This window comes from Cucurbita pepo, chromosome LG05 (genome assembly GCF_002806865.2).
Source record: "Cucurbita pepo subsp. pepo cultivar mu-cu-16 chromosome LG05, ASM280686v2, whole genome shotgun sequence".
Taxonomy (NCBI): domain Eukaryota; kingdom Viridiplantae; phylum Streptophyta; class Magnoliopsida; order Cucurbitales; family Cucurbitaceae; genus Cucurbita; species Cucurbita pepo.
Window position 1 is genome coordinate 2,510,548 of NC_036642.1, and position 24,520 is coordinate 2,535,067.

Genomic DNA, 24,520 nt, shown 5'->3' on the forward strand with positions numbered 1-24,520 from the left:
GTGAATACATTTATTAGTTTTATTAAATTAGAATAATATAAGAATTATTGATTCGATTACTAATATTAAGATGTGTCCAAAGAAGGGAAAGTAAAAGACAGAAACGTAGTAGATTTTAGTTGTATTCTCCCTTGGACTTTGTAGTAGTCCAAGCTTGAAATTCAATCATTTTACATATAACACCGAGTCTTCCCCCCAACAGGGCTTACACTGCTACTACTACACATATTCTTCGCCTATCCCCACCACAACTAACACATTTCAAAATCAAGAACAAAAAAAAAAAGAAAAAATGTTACCAATGTGGGATTCTCATCCATCAACATATACTTATAATCTCAGAAAAGAATACAAATAAAACTCCTTCACTGTAACAGCATCATCGTNGAGGAGAAGCAAAAAACAGTGACAAGGAATCGGCGGAAATGATACAGAGAGAAGAAAATAAATATAAATGAAAAATCAAAGGAAAAAGTGTAAAGAGAACGTCGCCTGAGAGATTCGAACTCTCGCGGGGAACATGTACTTAGCAGGCACACGCCTTAACCACTCGGCCAAAGCGACTTCAGTTGACAAGTGACATGGACAGTAATCTTTTTAATTATCTTTATATGAAAAAATTTGGAAAAAGTTAAAATAGACGTCGCCTGAGAGATTCGAACTCTCGCGGGGAAACCCCATGTACTTAGCAGGCACACGCCTTAACCACTCGGCCAAAGCGACTTCAGTTGACAATGAACATGGACAGTAGTTATTTTTTATTAACTATAGATGAAATAATTTGGAATGTTTAGGGAAAAAATAAAATAGACGTTGCATGAAAGATTCGAACTCTCAGCTCGTGAGGAAACCCCATGTACTTAGCAAGCACACACCTTAACCACTCGGCCAAAGAGACTTCAAGCGACCCATGTACTTAGCAGGCACACGCCTTAACCACTCCGCCAAAGCAATTTCAATTGATAGTTGACATGGATAATATTAATTTTTAATTAATTTTAAATGAAAAAATTTAAAAAAATAAAAAATCATTGCATGAGAGATTGGAACTCCATGTACTTAGCAGGCACACGCCTTAACCACTCGGCCAAGACAACTTCGGTTGATGACATTTTGCAATCAAAGTAAAAATATTCGATACTCTTACAAAAATATTTTCTTGTATGACATTTTCTCTCTTGTTTTTGTTATATATATTTTCCTCGTGAATACATTTATTAGTTTTATTAAATTAGAATAATATAAGAATTATTGATTCGATTACTAATATTAAGATGTGTCCAAAGAAGGGAAAGTAAAAGACAGAAACGTAGTAGATTTTAGTTGTATTCTCCCTTGGACTTTGTAGTAGTCCAAGCTTGAAATTCAATCATTTTACATATAACACCGAGTCTTCCCCCCAACAGGGCTTACACTGCTACTACTACACATATTCTTCGCCTATCCCCACCACAACTAACACATTTCAAAATCAAGAACAAAAAAAAAAAGAAAAAATGTTACCAATGTGGGATTCTCATCCATCAACATATACTTATAATCTCAGAAAAGAATACAAATAAAACTCCTTCACTGTAACAGCATCATCGTCACACTCTCTACCTAGCTAGATGCAGCTGGTTTTGATGTTGCCTGCTTCACTGCCTCCGCATATGTTCGATGTTGGTAGGTCAAAGTCGATTCCAGCAGGTCCCAGAGTGATGTCTTCGGGTTCCAACCTGAAGGAAAATACGTTAAATATTCGTGCAAGGTTTTTAAGATCGCTATTCAGAGACAAAACGAAATGAGATGTGCATCATACCGAGTTGCTTGTTGATGATGGTCATGTCAGGAATTCTCTTATCACTGTCGTCATAGCCCACGCCATAGAATTCTTCAGAGCTTATATCGATTGTCGGGGTCTCGAGCGAAGGTTCCCCGCTTACCTTTGCATAAACCTGCACGAGTGCAAAAGCGAACTTAACTTAACTTTCTTCATCCAACAATAGCAAATAATAATAATAATAGAATTTTAAAAGCAGACACGATTTGGCACCTTGGTCATCATTTCAGCAAGCTGCTTCACTGTTACTTCATTGTTGGGGTTGCCCACATTGAAGATATGGCCATTGGCCCTTGCTGGGTTTTCCTGAACAAAAATACACAACAATTCAGATATGTCTGCTTCAAACTTTAGGTTGAAGAAGAAAGAAAAACAGAAGGTAAGTAAGTCATACAATCATCAAAAGAACTGCTTCAATGGCATCCTTAATGTATATGAATGTTCTTTGGGATTGACCGCCATCCACAAGCTTCAGTGGCTCGTGTCGAAGGAGATTCTACATAATATCGTAAAAGGAAACACAGTCAAGAGTTTGAAACAAACTGGAAGCCAAAGAAGCAAATTAACAGAACATACATTGCTAAAGCAAGCTAGAACCCTGGGAACGCCCTCACTTGGGCCATCGATGCCAGGAATGAAGTCCATCCTTGGTCCGATCCAGTTGAATGGTCTTACAATTGTAAAATCCATCCCATTTTCAGCACCCTCAGCTGGGAAAGAACTAAGGCTAAGAAGAACTGCAGTTTCCAAGTATTGATTCCCATGAAGCAACAGAGTACACAAGAAAACTAACCATAAATCAGCCTCTCAATCAATTGTTTCGCACATGCATACGACCATCTTTGCTTCTCAATGGGACCAAAGATGCAAGGAGAAGCATCCTCACTCAAAACATAATATGCCGGATCCTATCATAGAGAAATTACAATACAATGGTTCAGCTCATTCTCGACAATTACGGTATCGTGTAAGGATGCAATGAAAAGTAGCATTAGAAATCGCTGTCATCTATGAACATGTAATTTTCAAATCAGAGAATTATTTCAATCTGGAAACTAGTTTCATGGCAAACTCAACGAGTAGAATGTTGGTTGTAATCTACATTTCAACCAAACTGTTGATCAAAGAATACAGAAATCCACATCCTCATGCAAACCAAGATATGTTGTATAGAATTTTCAATCATTTGTGAAGGGGCATTGACGGTTCAATTTAAAGATCTAATAGATTTTTCTTCCTGCAACATGTTTATACTCTCATTTCAAGTCAAATCCTGCAAATCTTCCATGGCGATTCGATGAAAGTTCCGTAACAAGGAAGAAAATTGAAACAAAATGGCACACATATTGAATCTCCAGAGTACATATTCATAGCAATTCCATCGAAAGAGTAAGGAAAATGAATATAGATCAAATGAATTGATGCAATTTATAATAAGAGGAAAAGGAAAGTAGAAAGAGATGGCTTACCTGACGAAGAGGGCTATCTTTTGGAAGAAAGCTTCCAATTGTCTTACCATAGACTTCGCAAGTTGAAAAGTGAATGAGACGCTTGTTGTTGCCAGAACAGTATTTAACCTTCGAAAAGAGAGCACATAAAATCAAATCAAACGATAACCTAATCCTTTGAATTAAGAAGTAAAAATATCAAGAACGAAAAAGATGAACAAATCGCGTACACACCACAGGAATTGCGTCGATGAAATTGCTGTAAATGGTGTCAAGTGGTCGCGTATTGTAGTCCGCCGGTGTACAGATCGCAGCAAGATTTATCGTCTGCATCACGCAAAGAAAGATTCCAATCACAAAACATCTCATAAAACACAAATTTAATGACAACAAAACCCGCAAGAACAAGAACGAGCATTAGCACAGAACTAACAATAAACTCAAAGAAGAACCAATTCTTCAAACTACACAGAACAAGAAATGAACAATTCTTTCAAGAAGAATGAATATTGAAAAGCTCAGGAATCACAAGAGTCGAACCAGATCTGCCATTCGAACGAGACTCTCGAGCCTGGAATCATTCTTGATATTGAGACGGTGGAACTGGATGCGATCGGCCCAGGGGAGGGAATCGGGCTCAAGAAGGTGCTTAATCTTGTCATTGTAAACATCAAGAGCAAGCACCTTGTGAGGGGTTTCAGCCATGAGCTTCTCACAAAGGTGAGAGCCAATGAACCCACCAGCGCCAATCATGCAAATGGTGATCGGCTTAATCGGGTTGCCGTCCAGATCTACTCTGTTCTGGGACGCCATTGTTGCTACTCTGCAAATCTAAAGTGAAGATCCCGCGTTGTGCCTGCAAGAATCTTTGAAGACAGAGGAGAAGAAGCTTGAAGAAAAGATCACAAAATTAGAAAATGAGGAAATGGGTTGTGACTTGTGAGAGAAGAATTGAGAGGCTGAGCGTATTTATGGACATTGAAGGAATGGGAATACCAGAGAGCGAGAGAAAAGGCGGACGACAGGCGAGTGTGCGAAAGATCAAATACCTCTGTTCTTCCACCGGTGAGTATGAAAATATACATACTCGCTCTCTGAGACCTGACACGTGTTTTCCAGGAATTAGATTAAATTTTATAGAAATTCCATTAATAGCACCGGAAAAGTTTTGCAGTCTAATTTTAGTACAACACTTCGAAGATTAAGCCATGCTAATCATTTGGGACGTCCATTAGTTACAAGATTAGGGATTAAACTCCTGTTTTAAACTTATTTACTGCTCATTATCCATAATTACTTTTTTACCGTTACTTTTTTACCCTTTTAAATCTCTAAATTATGCATTTAAAATCTTATAAAATTTAAATATCAAACATTTACAAGTGCAAGATACTGTAGTTATCTACACATATCCTCATCTAGTACATTTTGGAGCATTTTAACTTTTGCAGGTATAGACACAATTTTGGTGAACAGTCATACACCCTATACTGATCCAATATGAAATGGTAAAGACCTATCTAGGATGACAGCATGTGAAAGGGACAACACGTCCTGAACAAGTAAGACCGGGATATGTATCATGTGGCCATTGACAACACGCCTTAGACATGCATGAGCGTGGCATTCTCCCCCACTCAATTGGTTGATGTCCCAATCAATCTACTCGAACAAGCAATACTGGGACATCTGTCATGTTTTAGACAAGCATGCATGACCGTGACATTCTCCTCTACTCAATTGATTGACGTCTGTATCAATCAACTCTTCACAAAAGCTCACCTATGTAGGTTGAAGAATTAAATATAATTTAAAAACAAGTAAATGTCAATATTCTACATTTGAGTGAATTTTTAACAAATTCAGAAATTAATTTGGTAATAATTTAAAGTAGAAAAAAGCTATTAATATACTTTCTTTATTAGTACTTGGAAGCCGATTATAAAAATATTTCAAACAGAACAGGAAAAAATTAGTTGTATATATTAATAAAACTATATATAAAAAATTAAAATTAATTTTGTGTTTTATTTTATTTTTTAAAATTGTGTTTTTTCTTAATATTTATCTACCATTAATATAACATTTCTTAAAAAATATATATATATTTAAACTATTAATCAAATTAAAACAAAAAATCAAAGGTTTGTAGGTGAACAAAAAAATTTATTTATTTAATAGTTTTTTATAAAGTATAAAAATTGGGATTAACCCAATAATAATAAATTATAATGGGTACTAAAAGAAGCTTATGGGGGATTTTTCGTGTATGAAGAAGAAAAAAAGTTAGTCAAATTGAGTGTCATGTGGGCATAATGTGCGTATTAGCTTCAGCATTAGCTGTCTTTGTGTCCTGCATATGCTCATGTGGGTTCACGTTTGTTCCTTTTATTTTTATACGAACAGAAAAAATAATAATAATAAATAACAATAATACACTAAATCCTCAATCTCTACGAAAAAAAACATATTTGGTTGTTTGATTTTTTTAAATTTTCCCCCTATTTTTAGAAGATTTTAAGGTTTTTTTTTCTTATAATTTTATGAAAAATATTATTATAGGTATTGGAAATTTATTGTAGGGGGAAATCGAAGAATTTCAGCCCGTTCTTTCAACAAATTAGCACGTGCATTAATTATTCGGTTCTTAAGAGGAAGAGTCCTACACGATCGTCAAATTCACTTATTTAAGAGTATGTCTCACGTTTCAACGAATAGGTCTTGTAGTTTAAAAGTTTCATAAATGCAACCACCTTGATCGTAATAGTAGCTAGACTACAAGACAACTGACTTGTTTAATCTAACTTGAAATATATTTGTCAAAATAGTCGTTGAGATCAAAAGAAGAAGCGATAATAAGGAAAATAGACCTTATGATTGGGAGAGAGTCAGAAATTTGTCACTCGAGCTCAAAGAGGAGAACCAATGAAAGGGACGGTTGAGGTTGTGATGATGTTGGGGTCGATTAAGAATAAAGTTTGAAAAATATACTTCAATAGTCATTCCTCCCGATAAAATATTGATGGGAATACAAAGTTAAGTAGATGTCTTACCCCTAACAGCGTTAAGAACTACTATGCTAGGCATTAAGTTGTTAAACGCAAGCCGAACATATCTAATAGAGTTTGAAGAATTTCTAGTCACGTTTGTCGTATGTATTTTATGTTTCCGAAGAATTAATTTTTAATTTTTAATTAAAAAAAAAAAAGAAAAGAATTATTATGTAAGAACTAATATTGATTTAGCTATGTACTTTCAAATTTCACAATTCTTTTATAGTTTATAAATATTTAAATAACTGTTAAAATCAATGTTAAATTTGTTATAAAAAATAAATAATAAAAGTGGGGTCCACTGCCAGCACTAGCTTAGTAGCTTGCTCTGTCATCGCTTAGGATCTAATCGCTCTGTGCACCGACAGACAGCTAAGAAATGCAGACTTTGAGCCACGCTCCCAAATAGCGCGTTAGGAGCACGCGCCTAATGTCGGCTATCACATACGCAATAAATAATAATAATTTTTTCCCGTGTGGTGGCTGGTTGTTCTTTTCCAATGCCTTTTCCTTTTTCCAATACTATAATTTTCATGCCATAAATTCTATTTTTAATTTTATTTTATTATTGTGGTTGTGATCTCAAATATTTCGTTTTAATCTATTTTGGTGGTTTATTGAATTAGTGACCTAAATTATCCAAATAAAATTTATTATCTAATTCAATTATGGTTTATATTTTTTTAAATTATTTTAAAAAATTATACATTAATAACTAAAATCTTATAAGATTCAAATATCACATAAATATATAAAATACAGGTTACAACTCAACCCAACCTTACTTTTAAAATTACTATGAATATTAATAATATTTTATTTTTGTAGCTAATGTTAGTAATACGTTGTATCTCGTTCATGTATGATATTTGAATTTTATGAAATTTTAGGACAACCAACCCTGTAAACAGAGAGTTAGATTTGGTTGTGAACTATGTTTAGGTTGAAGAAGGAAAACTTACTGGTTCAAAGGCATCGTTGACCATATTTTTTATTACTTCTTATGCACGTAAGAAAGTTATCTTCCACCCCTCATAATGGTGAGATATTATCCACTTCAAGCATAAACTCTCGTAGCTTTACTTTTGGTTTCCGAGGTATCATACCACTGAGAGATAATATTTTTTATTTATAAAATCAAGATATTCTCTTTAATTATCCAACGTGTGACTTCTCTCCCAACCATCATTTTTTCGAATAAAAGTACACCATAGAATCTCCTCTAAAGTCAATGGAGGCCTCGAACATCCTTGTTTTTAAATATATAACACGACAGTGAGATAGCAGAGCAGTTGGAAAGCAAATAAGGGTGCGTAACACGAAATCGTGGAAATCAATATCGGGAGGCGAATTCCAAACAATTGGTGAACTAAGAAACTTTATAAACCTTTAAATATGGATTATAATATAATGTTGATACATACCAAGCTGTAAATGATCAGATTTCTTGAGCGTATGAACTTTACAAACCATTTAAATCTCTGTTCTTAGCTATTGTTGTTCAAGCAACCTCACTGGACACTCATGGATGTGACTTGTTTAGCCATTTTCTTCCTTCTCCTTGCGCCTCTGAGCCAATCTCTGGCAAATGGGCAGCCACTGGTTCCTGCAATGTTCACATTTGGGGACTCTGTTCTTGATGTGGGCATCAACAATCACCTCAAAACCCTCATGAAAGCTAACTTTCCCCCTTATGGGAGAGATTTTGTTACTCACAACCCCACTGGAAGGTTCTGCAATGGAAAACTTGCCTCAGATTTCACTGGTGCTTTCAATTTTAGAACCTCGTTTCATTTACTTATGTTTATATACACCATCTAAGTCCACTGTTAATAGATATTCTATGTGTTGGCCCGTTATGTCCTAAGTTTTCACACTCTTATAAAGAATGGTTGATTCTCCTCTTCAACCAATGTAGAATCTCACACACCGTCCGAAGTTTGGCTCTGATACTATTTGTAACGGCCCAAACTCACCCTTAGTGGATATTGTCTTTTTGGGTTTTCCCTTTAAGAGCTTCCTCTTAAAGTTTTAAAACGCGTATGAGGAAGCCCTTGAAGGGAACGTTGGGTCTTTAAGGAGGTGGATTGTGAGATCCTACATCGGTTGGGGAGAAGAATGAATCTTCTTATAAAGGAGTGAAAACTTATCTCTAGAGACACGTTTTAAAAACCTTGAGTGAAAGTCTAAAGAGAACAATATCTGATAATGGTGGACGAGTCCACGAGTCCATCATCTAATAAATTCTTTTGTTGCCTTGTGAACAGCTGACTACTTGGGATTTACATCTTACCCACAAGCTTACCTGGGAGAAGCAGGAGGAAAGAACCTCCTGATTGGAGCAAGCTTTGCCTCAGCTGCTTCTGGATACCTTGACACAACAGCCCACCTATATGTAATACTCTTATAAATCAAAAGCTTAAATATCGTACATCTTCTATAGTTATGGTTCAAGCCTACTGCTAGTAGATATTGTCCTTCCTCTCAAGATTTTTAAAACGCGTATGCTAAGAGAGTCCTCTCTCCAATAGATATAGGATCTCACAATTCACTCCTCTTCAGGGCCCAGCGTCCTCGCTGGCACTCATTCCCTTCTATGTGAACCATGAAGGGAAGCTCGAAAAGAAAAGCTTAAAGAGGACAATATCTACTAGTAGTGAAATTGGGTCGTTACAGTATCGATCTTGAACATGGCTCCTATATTAATAACATGTTTGGCCTTGTGGTATTGTAGAATGCTCTTTCCCTAACGCAGCAGCTGGAATACTACAAGGAGTATCAGAACAAAGTAGCAGAATTTGCTGGCAAACCCAACGCTTCAGCTATCATATCTGGTGCTATTTACCTTGTCAGTGCGGGGAGCAATGACTTTCTGCAGAACTATTACGTGAATCCTCTGGTTTACAAGAAATATACTGTTACTCAGTTTGCTGACATTCTCATCGCCTCCTACATCAACTTCATTCAGGTTTTGCCCTTCTTCCTCGACACGAATATTTTAGAGAAAGTCCAAAAAAGATAATATCTGCTAGCGGTGGACTTAGACGGATACAAATGGTATCAGAGCCAGTCACTGGCCAATGTGTCAGTGAAGACGCTGGCCCCGAAAGGAGTGGATTGTGAGATCCCACATTGGTTTGAGAGAAGAACGAAACATTTCTTATAAGGGTATAAAAACCTCTACCTAACAGACGCGTTCCTTAACAGAAAACTCGAAAAGAAAAGTTTAAACAAAATAATATCCGCTAGCAGTGAGGTACATACTAACTCATGTTTTTAGAATCTTTATGCATTGGGAGCACGGAGGATTGGAGTGACAACATTACCACCGCTTGGATGTCTTCCGACAGCCATAACAATCTTTGGATCTGACAGCAATGAGTGTGTGGGGAAGCTAAACAATGATGCAGTTTCATTCAATAGCAAGCTCAATGCCACATCTCAGAGCTTGCATGCCGAGCTTCCTGGCCTCAATTTGGTTGTCTTGGACACTTACAAGCCTCTCTATCAACTTGTCACAAAGCCTGCTGAAAACGGTATGCCATTTAGTCTAATTGCTCATACAATATTCACGTCAGTGGGAGAGAGGAACAAAACATTTCTTATATAAGTATGAAATTTGTCTCTAGTAGACGTGTTTTAAAACCGTGAGACTGATGACGATGTGTAACGGGCCAAAGTGGACAATATCTACTAGCGACGGTCTTGAACTGTTACAAATGGTATTAGAGCCCGATATCGAACTGTGTGTCAACGAAGACACTAGTCTCCAACTGGGTGGATTGTGAGATCCTACGTTGGTTGGAGAGGGAAACAGAACATTCTTTATAAAAGTGTGGAAATCTCTCTCTAGTAGACACGTTTTAAAACCGTAAGGCTGACGACGATATGTAATGGGCCAAAGCGGACAATATCTACTAAACTGTTACAAATGGTATTAGAGCCAGACATCGAGCGGTGTGCTAATGAGGATGTTGGTCCCCAAGAGGCTGGATTGTGAGATCCCACGTCGGTTGGAGATAGAAATAAAGCATTCCTTATAAATGTGTCAAAACCTCTTCCTAGTAGATGTGTTTTACAATCGTGAGGCTGACGGCGATACGTAATGGGCCAAAACGGACAATATCTGCTAGACTGTTACAAATGGTATTAGAGCCCGACATTGAGCGGTGTGCCAACGAGGATGTTGGCCCCCAAGGGGGGTAGATTGTGAGATCCCACATCGGTTGTAGATGGGAACAAAGCATTTCTTATAAATGTGTGGAAACTTCTCCCTAATAGACGTGTTTTAAAACCATGAAGCTGACGACAATACATAACAAGCCAAAACGAACAATATATGACCATTAGGGCCCACGACGTGTTATTAACTCGTGGTCTCGTGCATAAATTTGTGTAGGTTTCTTCGAGGCAAGGAAGGCGTGCTGTGGCACAGGCTTGCTCGAGACATCAATCCTATGCAACAAAGAATCGGTAGGGACATGTGCGAACGCATCTGAATACGTGTTCTGGGATGGATTCCACCCATCAGAAGCTGCAAACAAGTTCTTGGCCGATAATCTACTCCCCGCTGGCATCTCTCTCATTTCATAAATCATACGCCTCACTGCCCCAAAGTTGTTGCCTCTCTACTTTTTATCGTGTGAAAGTTATTTTATTTATAATCAAATAAATTATAAATATATAAAAAAAAGTAATAAATAGAGATACCTATGATAAATATTTGACTTATTATAAAAGATCAAATATAATATATATGGTAAACTATAATTTATTATTAAATATCCTTAACAGTAAGTCCACCGTGTTGTCTTCTACGATTCTCCTTCTTCATATACTTGCTTTAGCTCTGGTGTTATGATATACAATACCGATCACTAATTGATATTGTCCATTCTGACTCGTGACGTATGATCTCACACTCTTAGACATGTCAAAAACTAGATTAGGTTCATCCGACATGCTCGAAACTCAAAGCATTGGCCCATATGACACAATGGCTACCTTCGAGGCCCACCGTTAAGAGTTTTATATATATATATATATATATTTTGCCTTATTATAAAATATTTACGTCTTTCGGGTCGGAAGTGAACTTATTACAACTATATATACTCTCGGTCAACAAAATAACGATTTTTATTTCTTTTTAGTTTGATAATATATGAGATGAGAGGATTCGAACCTCTAATCTGTATATATATTTATGGAGAAGTAATAAAACTTGTGTACTTAGCCCAATAAGAATTCACAAATGGGCCAGCAGGCCTTACTAAAGAGCTATGTTGGGCCAGGCCCAGATAACGGTCCGGTTATTGCGTACCAATATCGATCCCACCGGTGGTGACTCAGGAGCAGTCCGTTCCCGCGGTTTGCAGAGATTGACCGTACAGTTTTCCGATTAGGGTTCATCAGAGAATCTACAGAGAGTGTGAAGACGATACCGTGAGAGAAGGCGAATCGATCACAGACATGTTTGGGTTGAAGCGATTAGTTCCTCATGCGTGCTCGATTCGAGCTTCTTTAACAATGCAGCTCTCTGGTTACCAGGAAAAATTCCTTGTTTTTCCTTCGCTGCACTTAGCTCAGCTGACTTCCAATCGCTTCCTCGACATTTATCAGGTACCTTGATTACTTTTCTTAGATTCCATTAGGTTTTGAGAATATGAAACGAAATTTATTTAACAAAAATGGTGGATATTTTGACTTTTTTTCTTTGGTTGCTCTTTCGACGAAGAATTTTACTCTTTTTGTTGTTGAAAGATAATTGTACATGACCGAGAACATCTGACGTGAATTTATAACTGATTGCTTAGTTATGTTTCTTAGAACTGGTTGAAAATACTCGTTCATGCCTGTTATATGTTTTAGATTCTTCTTGATGCAGTTATTCGGATAAGTAAAAGGGTAATATGTGTGTGTCATATTAAGATTTCTTTTTCCTGATGTTTGCAGCTTGGAAACAAAACAGCCATTGAGAAAGAGCGCGCTCGACTGTAAGTTGCATTACAAAGCTGTAGGCAATTGATTAACTGAGACCAAAAATTATCAAGAAGCTTTGTTGATTTAAATTGTGACAGTGCAGATGAAATGAACAGAGGATACTTTGCTGATCTTGCAGAGCTTAAGCAACATGGTGGAAAGGTAATATATTAGTTTTGATGACAAGTCGCGTTAAATTTTAAATGGTAGTGTAAGGTTTTTTTTCTCGAATTTTAATTAATTAAAGCCGAGTTTGAAGATTGCAGCAGCTAACAAGATTCTGATTCCGGCTATGGCTGCTGTAAAATTTCCCGAGTTTGAAGTGAGCTATTCTGATGGTAAATCGTTGAAGCTACCCATTAAATTCGATGCTAATGAGGTTGAAGGCAATAATTCGGCATCGGCCTTGCCTGTGGCCACATTACTGTGTCTTTCTTTCAGAGAAAGCTCCCAGGTACATTTTGGTTTTGTTATCATCCGTTGTGTTGGTTGACATGGATACAACATGTTAAGTTTATAATAATCTTTAATATGATGACAGTATTGTATCATTAATTAGGATTTTGAAGTGTCCTTTGCCATTCCCAATTCTTATTTCTCTCCAAGAAATTTGAATTTTCAGTTATCTGGAAAATGGATAAAATACAATTATATATACACTGTGATCTTTTGTCATGTCCGGAAGGATCCTGAAAACTTTTAAATCAAATGGCATACGTATCTCTGTGATCTTTTGGGATAAGCTATACTTTATTCTGGATTGGTGGCTAACAACATTTGGATCGGTGGCTTTAAAGATATTAGTTTGAATTAAAGCTTTCTTCATTGCGTTGATCAGTGTCAATCCAAGTGGTTGGATGCTACATATTTAAAGAGTTAATGTAAAAAAGCAGAGTTAATTGCCTTCTTTTACTTTATTTTGTTAGGAGAAACGTTGTCTCACTGATAAGAAGTGGTATTGCCCCTTTTTCTTTGTCTAATAGCGTTAGAGTTTCAGAATTTCAAATAAAATGGTTCTGAAATAAACTACTTAAATGCACTAAAATAAGCTAGCAAACTTCATATTCAAATTTTGATGCTGTTTGGGAATGGTATTAAAAAGTTCTCAATTCTTTTAGGACTGGTATCTGTTCTTTATTGTTAACTTATTTAGACAGTCCAAACTTTGAATGTTGTTTTAGCTGAGTTGTGCTCAAACATTCTTTGATTTAAGAAGAGTCTTCAAGTATTCTTTAGAATAATAAATCAAATCAAATAAAATAAAGGCTATGCAGCACAATACTCTTTTAAACAATGAAGTATTCTCTTTTAGCCCATTATAAATCTGTTTAAAAGAACTTTTCCCTTGGAAGTACGTCCAAACAATACCTTGCTTTCCATTCACTTCCTTTGAAGGAGCAATTGAGTTAGACAGGCATGCTTGCAAATCATTAAATTGATCAAGAAAAGAGGTATGTTGGTATCATCATCATATCTTCCTTTTACCTTTGCAGGCCATGATTAATTCTTGGAGTGCCCCTTTTCTTGATGCCTTTTCGAGTTCAAAGAATGTCCAGTTATACGAGGTAACGTAATTCCATAACTAACTATATTTGGTCCAGCCATACGTAATGACCATTTTCTGTTGCAATTTAAAAATTTAGAAACTTCGGCATTCTAATCAGAATGCAGATGCTGTTCTATGTGTGTAGAAACTGAATTTGTAATGTTATGGTTCTGTTAACAGCATTTAGAATTTTCACTTGCAAGGTTTCATTTATAGACTCGTGGTTGTTATGTCGGAATCCAATTAAGAAATTGCTTCTTCGGCTGATGAGGAAATCCAGTGACAATGCACTGAATGATTCACTTCAAAGGAAGATTGTATACTCGTTTGGCGACCATTATTACTTCAGAAAGGAGCTCAAAATAATAAATCTTCTCTCTGGGTATGAGTTTTTTCATTTCCCTGCCTTCCTTTCCGTTTTCCTCAGATAAATCAATAAAGTAAAGTGATACAAATATTCTTCGTGAACTTTTTTTTTTCTTCTTTTTGCTTCTTAGGTATATATTTCTGCTTGACAAATTTGGTAGAATAAGATGGCAAGGATTTGGATTGGCAACTCAAGAGGAGGTGTCATCTCTTCTTTCATGCGCGTCACTTCTTTTGGAAGAGAAATAAGTGAGTGATCTAAAATTAACTTGATCTAAAAAAGTCACTTCTTTTGGAAAGTTTTTTTCTTCTCAATTTCTCATTGTTTATATTTACTTTAAATAAAAAAAATTAACTTGATCTATTCAATGTTCTTCAGAACTTATCCTCCATAAAATGATTTGGGGTCGGAAGTCTATTTTCTGACGATGCAGCAAGAAAAATTAGCAGATGATTACTGGAATGGGTATTTATCAATAAGGATGATCTGATTTTCAAATGGTGTGAATTAACGCCAAGGAAAGATTTTGTGAGTTAATTTCTAGAAAGCAACTATTATATATATTAAAGTCAAGTTGTCAAATGTAAGATGACGACTCTTTTTGTTATATAATGTATACTCATTTTATTTCCAAGGTTTTGTTTGTAATTTCACGTGTTGGTTTATTTTCGTGAACACCTAGGTTAATGCTATAGAAAATAAATTATTAGGTATAATTGCCCTATTGCATTTTTTTTTTTATCTCTTTGACCTAGCTTGTTTACCATTGTTTCCTCTTCTCCATCCCGAGTGGTGTTCTAATGTTTTTTTTTTTAGAATAAGAAAAGTTGATTGATGTTTGAAATTTATGTTATTCACAATGCTTAACCGAAAGTCTCAATTCACAATGGAAGGAGGTGTGACTATAGAAACCGAAAGTCGAAACCGAAAGTATTGAATAATTTACATCAATATATTCTATGGTAAACTACATTGTCGTAGATCTTTGTATAATGGAGCCTTCTTCACGAATATTCTTTAATTTCTTTTCTTCCATAGATTTCAAAAGGCCTTATAATGATATTTTTACATGTTTGGACTTTGCCAATAAGATCTTTGAGATTGAACTAGCCAATTGGATTGGTTTGGCTATTCATTTCTATTGAAAAAGAGTCAGCTGTTGCAAGTCACCTTTTTAGGCTTCTAATAACTTTCATGGAGATTTTGATGTCGAGGCTTAGAAATTTGGACATTAACGTTACATTTTAAAATAAAATACACCATAATTAACTTCGTTTTTAATTTTTATTTTTAGAGACAAATCAAATTCAAACCTCCCAAGGCCAATGTTGAACTTTAAACATCAAATAAAACTAGATTCAATTTTAAATACCAAAAGTTGAGTTTCATGTGATTAAAATATTTGCCGACCAATAATTGGTCTTACAACTTTACAACACACAAGGAGATTCAGAACAATGAGTACAATCTCTTATAAATTGAACTTCTATAGAACCGACTAGTTCATATGAAGAGATTTACAACGCAGCCGAGACCAATTTTAGTGGAGAATATAATGTTAATTCAAGGGGAAAAAGGAAGTATTGAAATGGAGACTATGAGTGGACCTACGTCGGCTCAATGGCTATTATAACTATATGTTGGCATCTGAACATATTATACAGCGAAAGAATGACAAATCTAATCTTTTTTCTCTAGACGCTATAAATGAAGGAAGCCGGAGAAAATGGATAATTTAACAAACAATACAAGAATGCTTAGTAGAACAACTCTGTTAGGCTGATTCTGCACAGAGCCACTGTCACTGAGCTGCCCTGCGTTCACAAATTCACTCTTTCCAGTCTTGGTAGCTGTAGAAACATTTACAGACGTCGAACCTGAACACGGAGAAAAACATATTAGAAACGTACCGTTCGATGAATCTCAAAACTATTTATAAGAAAATATAAGTTCTTTTAATTTCTGTTAAGTGATCTGTGATCTACTGTAGTAAAATGAATGAACCATGATCTTTGCGTAGCAAGTTGGATGAAGCTCATATAAACACATGGTTAAAAATTCTATTTCATGTACAAAACCCTTTCTAAAAAATCAAAGTACAGATGACCAGTGTGTATGTTTTGTGTATGATGGGGTACTCGAGTTGAAAAACTTGTGTTTAGAATCTATTTCATTATGTGTGTCGGAGATCGACTCGGAGAGAGTTGTGGACAGAAACTCACAGTCATAGTTAGCCCATCCAATTCGTTGATTAGCTAAATCATAAATAAAGATTTTGTCTTTCAGAACAAGGTCTGCCAAAAAGAGAGAGGAAGATACAATATCAGTATTTTCAGGTCAGAAAATGGATAAAAGATAAACAAAAAGTATAAGATCTTGGAACTCACCCCCTAAAATTGTAATCCCTTGACCTGGAATTTTCTGGAAACCAACGCACCAAACAGTAGTACCACTCTGCATTGAAAAGCTTCGTCAAACTCGATTACGAACGAGGATATAAGTTATAGGCTTATAGCAACAAAACTACATTTATCTAAAAATGATTCAATATAATGCTCCGGAAATCTGAGGCAGGAAAAACGGGTTTACGTCTGTTTTAAAAATATGGCATATCATAGTTGTAAATGTCCAGGCAATGAAGGGAAGACTGTAAGCTTACAACAGAGCTTTGTTGAATCAGGTAGTCTTGGGGTCTCAATACCAATGATGCACCACCGGCAAAGTTTAAGCTTACTAGGGGAAATATATCAGAGATACTACGAGATTACACCGAAAGACAAAAAATAAAGAGTCAGTTTTCTCGTTGCAGTAAACGATAACCTCTGACGGAAATTTAGTTTGTAAATTAAACCAACCTGGAGGAGGTCATATAGCACTGATTTCCCCTGAGGAAAATAGACTGCGTCGATTGTGAAACTGTGTTCGTGATCTGTGTTAAAAAATAGAAGGAAAGAAATAAAAACTATAATTATTCGGCACGTATTAGAAAATACAGACCATATTACAAGATTGAATCTACTTCAGCCTTCCTATAAAGGAAAATATCGAATATAACAGTGTGAACAATGATAATGAATAATGAAGCGTCATAATGGTGCTTTGGTCATTTGAACAATAAGAAACATCTGAAAGTGAAACTTACAGCAGCAACAAAAGTGTCGTAAGCTTCCTCAGCAAGGTATGCCAAAGTAGTGCCGGAGTCAATTATGGTTCCTTGGCTATTTGATGTTGCAAAGACAGCTGGGTTGATAGGTAATACTCGACCATTAACAGAGATGCTCTGCAGATTCAAGTTATAATGGGGCCTGAAAGTTGATGCCAACAAGAACAACAATTAAAAACCATATGCTTTCAGACATTATTTGATCCAAAAACTCCAAAAACTAAGATAAGTTTACAATGCTTGCTGTTGTAACATTTTAATTATAGGTAACTAAGTTAATAAGAACATCCTAGACAAAGATAATGAAAATGGATCAGGGAAAACGAAAACGTACTGTGATGGTACTAGAGGCGTATAAACAACATTTGGCTCGACAATCTCACCGAGGACCAATATTCCCCCACCACTATCATCCCCTTTCAAGCAGTGGGAGAACACTTTCGGCGCTAATCCTCGTGAAGACAGTTGTGAAATCACAGACAAGTCCTGTTGCCCGAACCCAAAGATCCCATCAATTGCTCTATCTGACTTAGTCAAGTCTCCAGTCTGTGATGTGCTACACCTGTTTAATAAACGACAATCCACCAACGAAAAGAGTTGATCACAGGTACAGAAACATATGATTATGAGAACTGGTTTTGGAATGAAGCATAAACTCACCCAAACATAACTGAAGCTGAAGAATTTGTAGTCATGGCACTATCAACTACTATATCAAGATGTATCATGTCCATAACATAATAGCCCGAAGTTCCACTTCCATCACCGTATTGGAAGACATAAGCACACTGATTGCTCTGGCCCAAACAGGCTGAGTCGGAGGATTGAACTCCAACAGCACATATTTGGTCTGAACAAGAGACCAAAGAAGCCGTTGATGAGCTACCAGGGTCAAAGAAATTGAGCTGAATCTGTGAGGAAAACAAAAAACAACTGAATTGAAAAATTGTTGCGGCAAAATGGTTAGGGTTTAAGAGACAATGCCGCCAATTTAAGACGGAATTTAAACTTATGGCAACACAAAATCACCTGTAGCCCACTAGTTTCTGGGCAGCCACTGCAAGAGTTACAGCTAACCCACAAAACATCACTTCCAGTATCGATCTGCACAAAGAAATCCTTTGGGGGATTGCCTAGTTGAACTTTAGTGTAATAAAGCCTGTAAAAGAGCCACGAATTTTGGGCAAACCAAAATATTATGATCAACAAAGGTAATTAATGTATCAAGAAACAGAAGGACCCAATATATTGAAAGATCAATTCATGAACAAAACTATCAATTGGGAAAAAGAGAGCACAAAATAACAGAAGAACAATGCATTTCTGGGGAAAAAAAAAATTCAGAGGTTCAGAACTCATTCACAAAAGTCTCAATCAGGACAAAACCCCCAAATATGTTTCCTAAAATCAGAACATCTTGTCAAAGACTCAGAATACGAAAACTGAATTGAAATTCCAAAAGAAAGATAAAAGCAGAAATCGAAATAAAAGATTCGTTCCCTTTCCTTACCCAACGAGAAACGGGTCGTAGGTTCCAGCCACAGGAAAATCAATAACACCACCAGAAGACTGCAGTATTCTACCATGTCTAATCCGGTCCCGGCCACGGAGTTGAGCCAATTCAACGCCATGATTCGTCGGAAAATCCCTCTCTAACGTCAGCTTAGCCGGAAACCCACACAAAACAGTCGCCGCCTGAATCATCACCACCGCGACAACAACCGACACTCCAGTACGAACAATCGCAACCATTCTTCAATCCCTCGTCTCCAAAATTGGATAATAACCACCAAACAAAGCGATTAAATACTCAAATCAAAGAAGAAAGACAAAACATCAGAAGACAAGGACGAAGATAACAAGGGGGATATAACCGAGGAGTGGATTATTGCCGATGTTCATCCTAGAGAGAGAAAAAAAGAAGGATTGCTGAACAGTGTAGAGAGAGAAAGGAAAGGTCCGAAAGAATGGAGCAGACAGAGAAGTTTCGGTGAACTGAGCAAATTGAGATTACGCTACCGATGCTCTGTCGCAAAGTAACCGATTTATCATTCCCTTTCCACCCTCTCTCCCTTAATTTTGTTTTAAAACAATAAATAAATCTTAATTAATTAACTAATTAATTAATATTTATTATTAATATGAAAATGATTAGAGCATAGGGACACATAAAAAGTGTATTATCGACAAAAATACGAATCTATTTTTATTTCCCCATTTTATTCCTAAACGCTGTCGTATTTGGAACTTTATTTTTATCACATGATTGTCATATTCTTTTTCCTTTTTTTTTTTAATATTTTTATTTCCTTTAACACCAATTCTCTCCAAAAAAGAACCAAGACTAATTCAAACGGTGCTTTCTAAGTTTTTATTTTTGTAATATAATATATGTCGTGTCGACTCAAAACCAAGATGATGTTGGATGCAACGTTGCATTTGTTAGACGAACACGACTCTCCACAATGGTATGATATTGTCCACTCTGAGCCTAAGCTCTCATGGCTTTGATTTGGGCTTCCCTAAAATGTCTCATACCAATAGGGAGACTATTTTTTAATTATGAACCCATGATCATTCCCTAAATTAGCCGATGTGGGACTTTCATCATCCAACACCATTAAGAGACATTGACCTTGAGCAGAGGAAAGGTTGAACCAAATGACTAGGTTTGATGTAGAAACAAGTTGGTTGTGTCGTGGATGATTGAACATACACACACATGATTGAACATAACCACAAAAAAGACGAGATTGAGACGTTTTGATAAAAGGAGAAAAAAAAAAAGTTAAGAGTGACGTGGGCCCTTCAAGGGGGTAGGTCCAAGTCGTCGTTTCTTAGTTGCTAAGTTTTGAGTGATTTTTTTTTTCTTTCATTTCCTTTTTTATATACTTTATTTGAATAAAAAAACAATAATTCCTTCTCGGTGAGAACTTGTAATTGTTAGGAATCACAAATCTCTACCATAGTATGATATTGTCCACTTTGAGCATAAGTTCTGGTAGCTTTGTTTTGGGCTTTCCCAAATAGCCTTATACCAATAGAGATGTATTTCTTTGCTTATAAACCATGATCATTCCCTAAATTAACCAACGTGGGACTCACTCCCAATAATCCTCAACAATCCTCCCATCGAACAAAGTACATTATAAGCCTCCCCATAATTAAGGCTCGACTCCTTTCTCTAAAGCCCTCAAACAAAGTACACCTTTTGTTCGACACTTTAGACTACACCTTCGAAGCTCACAATACTCTGTTTTATATTTGAGTATTCTATTGACATGACTAAGTTTAGGAAGGAGTCTGATATTATGTTAGTAACAGAGATAATAAATTGGAAAGATCAATGAAATTGGTCAGTAAAATATATTAATATATTTTATTAATTAATTATAAAACATTAGGGTATAAATTTTAAAAATTTAATAAACTAAATTGTACGTTTGGTATACTTTATAGTTCAAAGACTAACTTTACTATTTACGTATTGTTTAATAATCATTGGGTCGAAAATTAAATATATAAATACTTTTAAAAATAAATAATTATTTTGAATAAATTAACTAAAATTCAAAATTCAAAAGTTAACATAATATAAAACATATGGGACGGAGACCATATTTTATAATTTAAATTAATATATTTTCTTATTGGAAAATAAATAATTAGTCTAGTCAACTAAATAAATGGTTGAAATAATATTTTTATTATATGGTAAAATCTGAAAAGTTACAGTTTACTTTGGCAAAACCCAATGCTAAATCATTTCAAATTTTACTTTCTTTGGTCGGCTTCAATTCCCACACATTCTCCAATCTTAAAAGCATAACATGTGGGCCCCACTCTCTATAATATATTTTATTTATTTTCGATAAATTTATTAAATATTGACTTAATAATTTTATTTATAAATTTTAAAATATTATATATATATATATATATAACTACGGGAAAATATCCCATGTCTTTCCATGCGTTAGGTTTAAAATTGAAATAGTGCATGGAATTTTCAAACTTTTTATTTAATTAATTTCGTTTACCATTATTTTAATGCAAGCTAAATAATTTGAGGTCATAGCTTACAACTCACTTGTAAATGACGTGGAATAAATAATAATAAAAACATTAAAACACCTATTTTGAGGTCAAAGATAATTTATTTTTTAAAAATAGATAATTTAAGGAAGAGATTTTTTTTTTTTTTGGAATTAATAGATATAAATTAACAATAACGACAAAATAAAAAATCAAAATCCGCGTAAAGTAAGCTGGTTTTGAGGCGAAGCAACGACGACGTTTCGTAGCTTCCAATAATGGACGGTCAGAAAATTTGTAATTTAAAATAAAAAATAACAATAATAACGATAAATAGGTTGGTTAGCCTGCTAAATGGGCCGGCCCAATTCGTAGAATAAGTGACCGGCCCATTTAAGGGACGTGGACAACAAAACAAACCGAAAAAAGATTTTTTTTTTTATTTAACCACAGAATTTAAAATTCAGTGGGATTTTTTGAGATCAAATATATTATCATTTATGACGTGTAAAAGTGGGAGATATTGGTGATTTTTATATTTTTATTTATTGGATATGAAATATTTAATAATTTATTAAGAAAGCCCAATATCGTAATAACTCATTTATCTACGTATTTAAATGATTACATTATTAATATTAAAATTATGATAGCGATACGATAATGATAATATACCATATAATTATGAGAGTTGAAACTATTTGATAATAATGGATAAATAAATTAAAGGAATTAATGAAATTGATTAAATTATACGCTACAAATATTGGTGCAATGATAAACTAACCCGAGTCGTACACTTGTATTCACGACAGTCCAATCCAATCATCTGCTACTCTCTTCTTATTAATTTCTATGTTTTCCTCTTTCCCGGCAGAAGGTACGCACCGAATAAACCCTAATCGCGGTTGTCGCGACAGCACGACCTAAACCCTAGCTCAGTTTCTCCTTCAGATTTACCTCTGAAATATCCTTCTTTTGCCAAGGATATCAGTGTTTGTTTGATCTCCTACAGTTTTTTGTTATTATATATATTTTTAATCTTCATTTGTTTCGTTAATGGCGGAGGCTCGGAACGGCGATCGGAGCGATGAAAGTGATTATAAATCGGAGGATGAAGGGACTGAGGATTATAGGCGAGGAGGATATCATGCGGTTCGTGTTGGGGATACTTTTAAGAACGGGTGCTATGTTGTTCAAAGCAAGCTCGGCTGGGGTCATTTTTCTACTGTGTGGTTGGCATGGGACACACAGAAATCGGTATGGGTTTTTCGCAATTTGGAGTTCTTGTTTTTATTTTTCTCAGTCACGAGTGAGGAATTGGAAGGAAAGCGACCTTTAGGAGAGATTTTCTTTGCTTACTTCAACAACGTTTGGGTGGGGATTTAAACCTCTCACCTTTTAGTTGAGGGCAGTTCACTCTGACTCTATGAAAACAATGTTGAATGCACATTGGAGAACTGCCTAGGAACTGAAAGCCATTTTTCCTTTTGTATTGAAAAGAGTTGGTAGGATTTTTGGAGTTGAATACTAGAAGAGGAGTTTAAAATGAGAATTCTGCTGTGTTGTTTCCCAATAAGTAACGTACGGGAAAGGATTATATCCCTGCCTTCCTTCTTATGGAAAGGAGCAGGATTGGTCCTCATCACATGGAGGTTTGTTTTGAAGATTCAGAGTTGAGTTTTGAAATGAATTTTGTTGGTAGCTGTTGTGCTTTATTTGTTGAGCTCTTGCTAATTTTACATCGTTTTTCTTTTGTTTCACTAATTTTCCTTTGCGAGGTGCTCTGTTTACAGCTGATTCAATTGTTATTTACACGGTTTGGTTATTATATGCTGAAAGCCAAGCCAAGCATGTGATATTTGTGTTCATTACTCAGTTTTTTGTATTCATTGTTTGTAGCGTTATGTAGCTTTGAAAATTCAAAAGAGTGCTCAGCATTACACTGAAGCTGCGTTGGATGAGATTAAGATTCTTAAGCAGATAGCAGAGGGAGATATAGAAGACAAGAAGTGTGTTGTGAAGCTTTTGGATCATTTTAAGCATTCTGGCCCAAATGGGCTGCATGTTTGTATGGTTTTTGAGTATCTAGGGGATAACTTATTGACCCTTATTAAATATGCCGATTACAGAGGGATTCATCTACACATGGTGAAGGAAATTTGCTTTCATATTTTAGTGGGATTAGATTACTTGCACAGCAAACTTTCTATTATACATACTGATTTGAAGCCAGAGAATGTATTGCTTTCATCTATGATTGATCCATCTAAAGATCCTCGAAAATCGGGCAATCCTCTCATCCTTCCAAACAACAAGAATAAAACTTCGACTAGTTCTGATGCTTTAAAGGATGTTAAGAGTTACGGCGGGGATCTTACCAAGAACCAGAAGAAGAAGATAAGGAAAAAAGCTAAGAAGGCAGCACAGGGGCGTTCGGCGGAGGAACCTGTTGAAGAAGATATAAATGAAGAAGACTCTACGAGAGCTAGCATAGGAGATTTTGATAATGGAGTTAAACAAAATGGGGGTACAGCCAAAGTATGTAAAGATGGTTCTGTAAATGATGGCGGTATAACAAATGCTGATGATTTAAAGGATGCTAGCCAAGGGAAGAAAGATCAGAGGAGAAGGAGCCATGAAACAAGGAAGAGACTGCTAGCAGCTGCTGATCTTAAGTGCAAGCTGGTTGATTTTGGGAATGCATGCTGGACATACAAGCAATTTACTAATGATATTCAGACACGGCAGTATAGGTGTCCCGAGGTTATTCTTGGATCTAAATATTCGACTCCAGCAGATATGTGGTCATTTGCTTGCATTTGTTTTGAGTTGGCCACTGGTGATGTTCTCTTTGATCCACACAGTGGTGACAACTATGAAAGGGATGAGGTATGTTCAGAGCCTTTTTTGTTCTTCTTCTTTTATCGTTATGATTATTTTTCTTCTTACACTCTTAATTCTTAATGTGGAACATTTGTTAATTGAGTCTCACCTCCCCTTGGGAAGCATTGTTTCTAGTCCCACATTTTCAATAGTTCAAAACCATGCTGATTTTTTTTTTTTTTTTTTTTTTTTTTTTTTTTTTTTTTTTTTTTTTTTTT

The 24,520-nt window shown here is 35.6% G+C and overlaps 5 protein-coding genes and 2 non-coding genes across 9 annotated transcripts; 3 read left to right on the forward strand and 4 right to left on the reverse strand.

Moving 5' to 3' along the window:
- Positions 1–91: 91 nt before the first annotated feature.
- On the reverse strand, positions 92–4,273 carry LOC111795663 (UDP-D-apiose/UDP-D-xylose synthase 2). Of its 2 annotated transcripts, XR_002815230.1 has the most exons (10): positions 3,811–4,273; positions 3,505–3,597; positions 3,292–3,399; positions 2,616–2,730; positions 2,399–2,532; positions 2,217–2,318; positions 2,036–2,128; positions 1,802–1,937; positions 1,542–1,718; positions 92–337 (listed from the first exon to the last, which is right to left on the reverse strand). XR_002815230.1 is itself a non-coding variant. In XM_023678207.1 (9 exons), the coding sequence occupies exons 1-9, from the start codon at positions 4,081–4,083 to the stop codon at positions 1,603–1,605; spliced, it is 1,170 nt and encodes a 389-aa protein (XP_023533975.1). In that variant the 5' UTR covers positions 4,084–4,273; the 3' UTR covers positions 1,296–1,602. The 2 variants fall into 2 exon arrangements, 1 of the variants encoding a protein (XP_023533975.1); XM_023678207.1 differs by lacking the exon at positions 92–337 and having other exon boundaries at positions 1,296–1,718.
- Positions 487–564, reverse strand: TRNAS-GCU. Its single transcript has one exon. It is a non-coding gene; the product is annotated as a tRNA-Ser (tRNA).
- On the reverse strand, positions 642–723 carry TRNAS-GCU. The gene has a single exon. It is a non-coding gene; the product is annotated as a tRNA-Ser (tRNA).
- A 3,574-nt stretch (positions 4,274–7,847) lies between the features above and the next one.
- On the forward strand, positions 7,848–11,036 carry LOC111796076 (GDSL esterase/lipase At5g22810-like). Its single transcript, XM_023678762.1, has 5 exons — positions 7,848–8,088; positions 8,591–8,718; positions 9,058–9,291; positions 9,604–9,859; positions 10,723–11,036. The coding sequence occupies exons 1-5, from the start codon at positions 7,848–7,850 to the stop codon at positions 10,914–10,916; spliced, it is 1,053 nt and encodes a 350-aa protein (XP_023534530.1). The 3' UTR covers positions 10,917–11,036.
- Positions 11,037–11,665: 629 nt separating this feature from the next.
- Positions 11,666–14,866, forward strand: LOC111794906. 2 transcript variants are annotated; one of them, XM_023677098.1, is made up of 8 exons: positions 11,666–11,945; positions 12,279–12,319; positions 12,404–12,467; positions 12,565–12,759; positions 13,799–13,870; positions 14,055–14,233; positions 14,349–14,466; positions 14,597–14,866. In XM_023677098.1, exons 1-7 carry the CDS (start codon positions 11,796–11,798, stop codon positions 14,464–14,466), a joined length of 819 nt encoding a protein of 272 aa, XP_023532866.1. In that variant the 5' UTR covers positions 11,666–11,795; the 3' UTR covers positions 14,597–14,866. The 2 variants fall into 2 exon arrangements, with proteins under 2 accessions (XP_023532866.1, XP_023532867.1); XM_023677099.1 differs by having other exon boundaries at positions 12,409–12,467.
- Positions 14,867–15,666: 800 nt separating this feature from the next.
- LOC111794905 (aspartic proteinase-like protein 2) lies at positions 15,667–19,431 on the reverse strand. The gene is made up of 10 exons (XM_023677097.1): positions 18,892–19,431; positions 18,411–18,540; positions 18,042–18,292; positions 17,716–17,943; positions 17,361–17,523; positions 17,074–17,147; positions 16,878–16,974; positions 16,606–16,672; positions 16,441–16,512; positions 15,667–16,095 (listed from the first exon to the last, which is right to left on the reverse strand). The coding sequence occupies exons 1-10, from the start codon at positions 19,131–19,133 to the stop codon at positions 15,920–15,922; spliced, it is 1,500 nt and encodes a 499-aa protein (XP_023532865.1). The 5' UTR covers positions 19,134–19,431; the 3' UTR covers positions 15,667–15,919.
- Positions 19,432–22,218: 2,787 nt separating this feature from the next.
- On the forward strand, positions 22,219–24,309 carry LOC111794904 (serine/threonine-protein kinase SRPK-like; the record flags this gene model as incomplete). The annotated part of the gene is given in 2 exon segments (XM_023677096.1): positions 22,219–22,676; positions 23,319–24,309. Coding segments are annotated over 2 exon segments (1,192 nt in total), but the record flags the coding sequence as incomplete, so codon positions are not given.
- Positions 24,310–24,520: the final 211 nt, after the last annotated feature.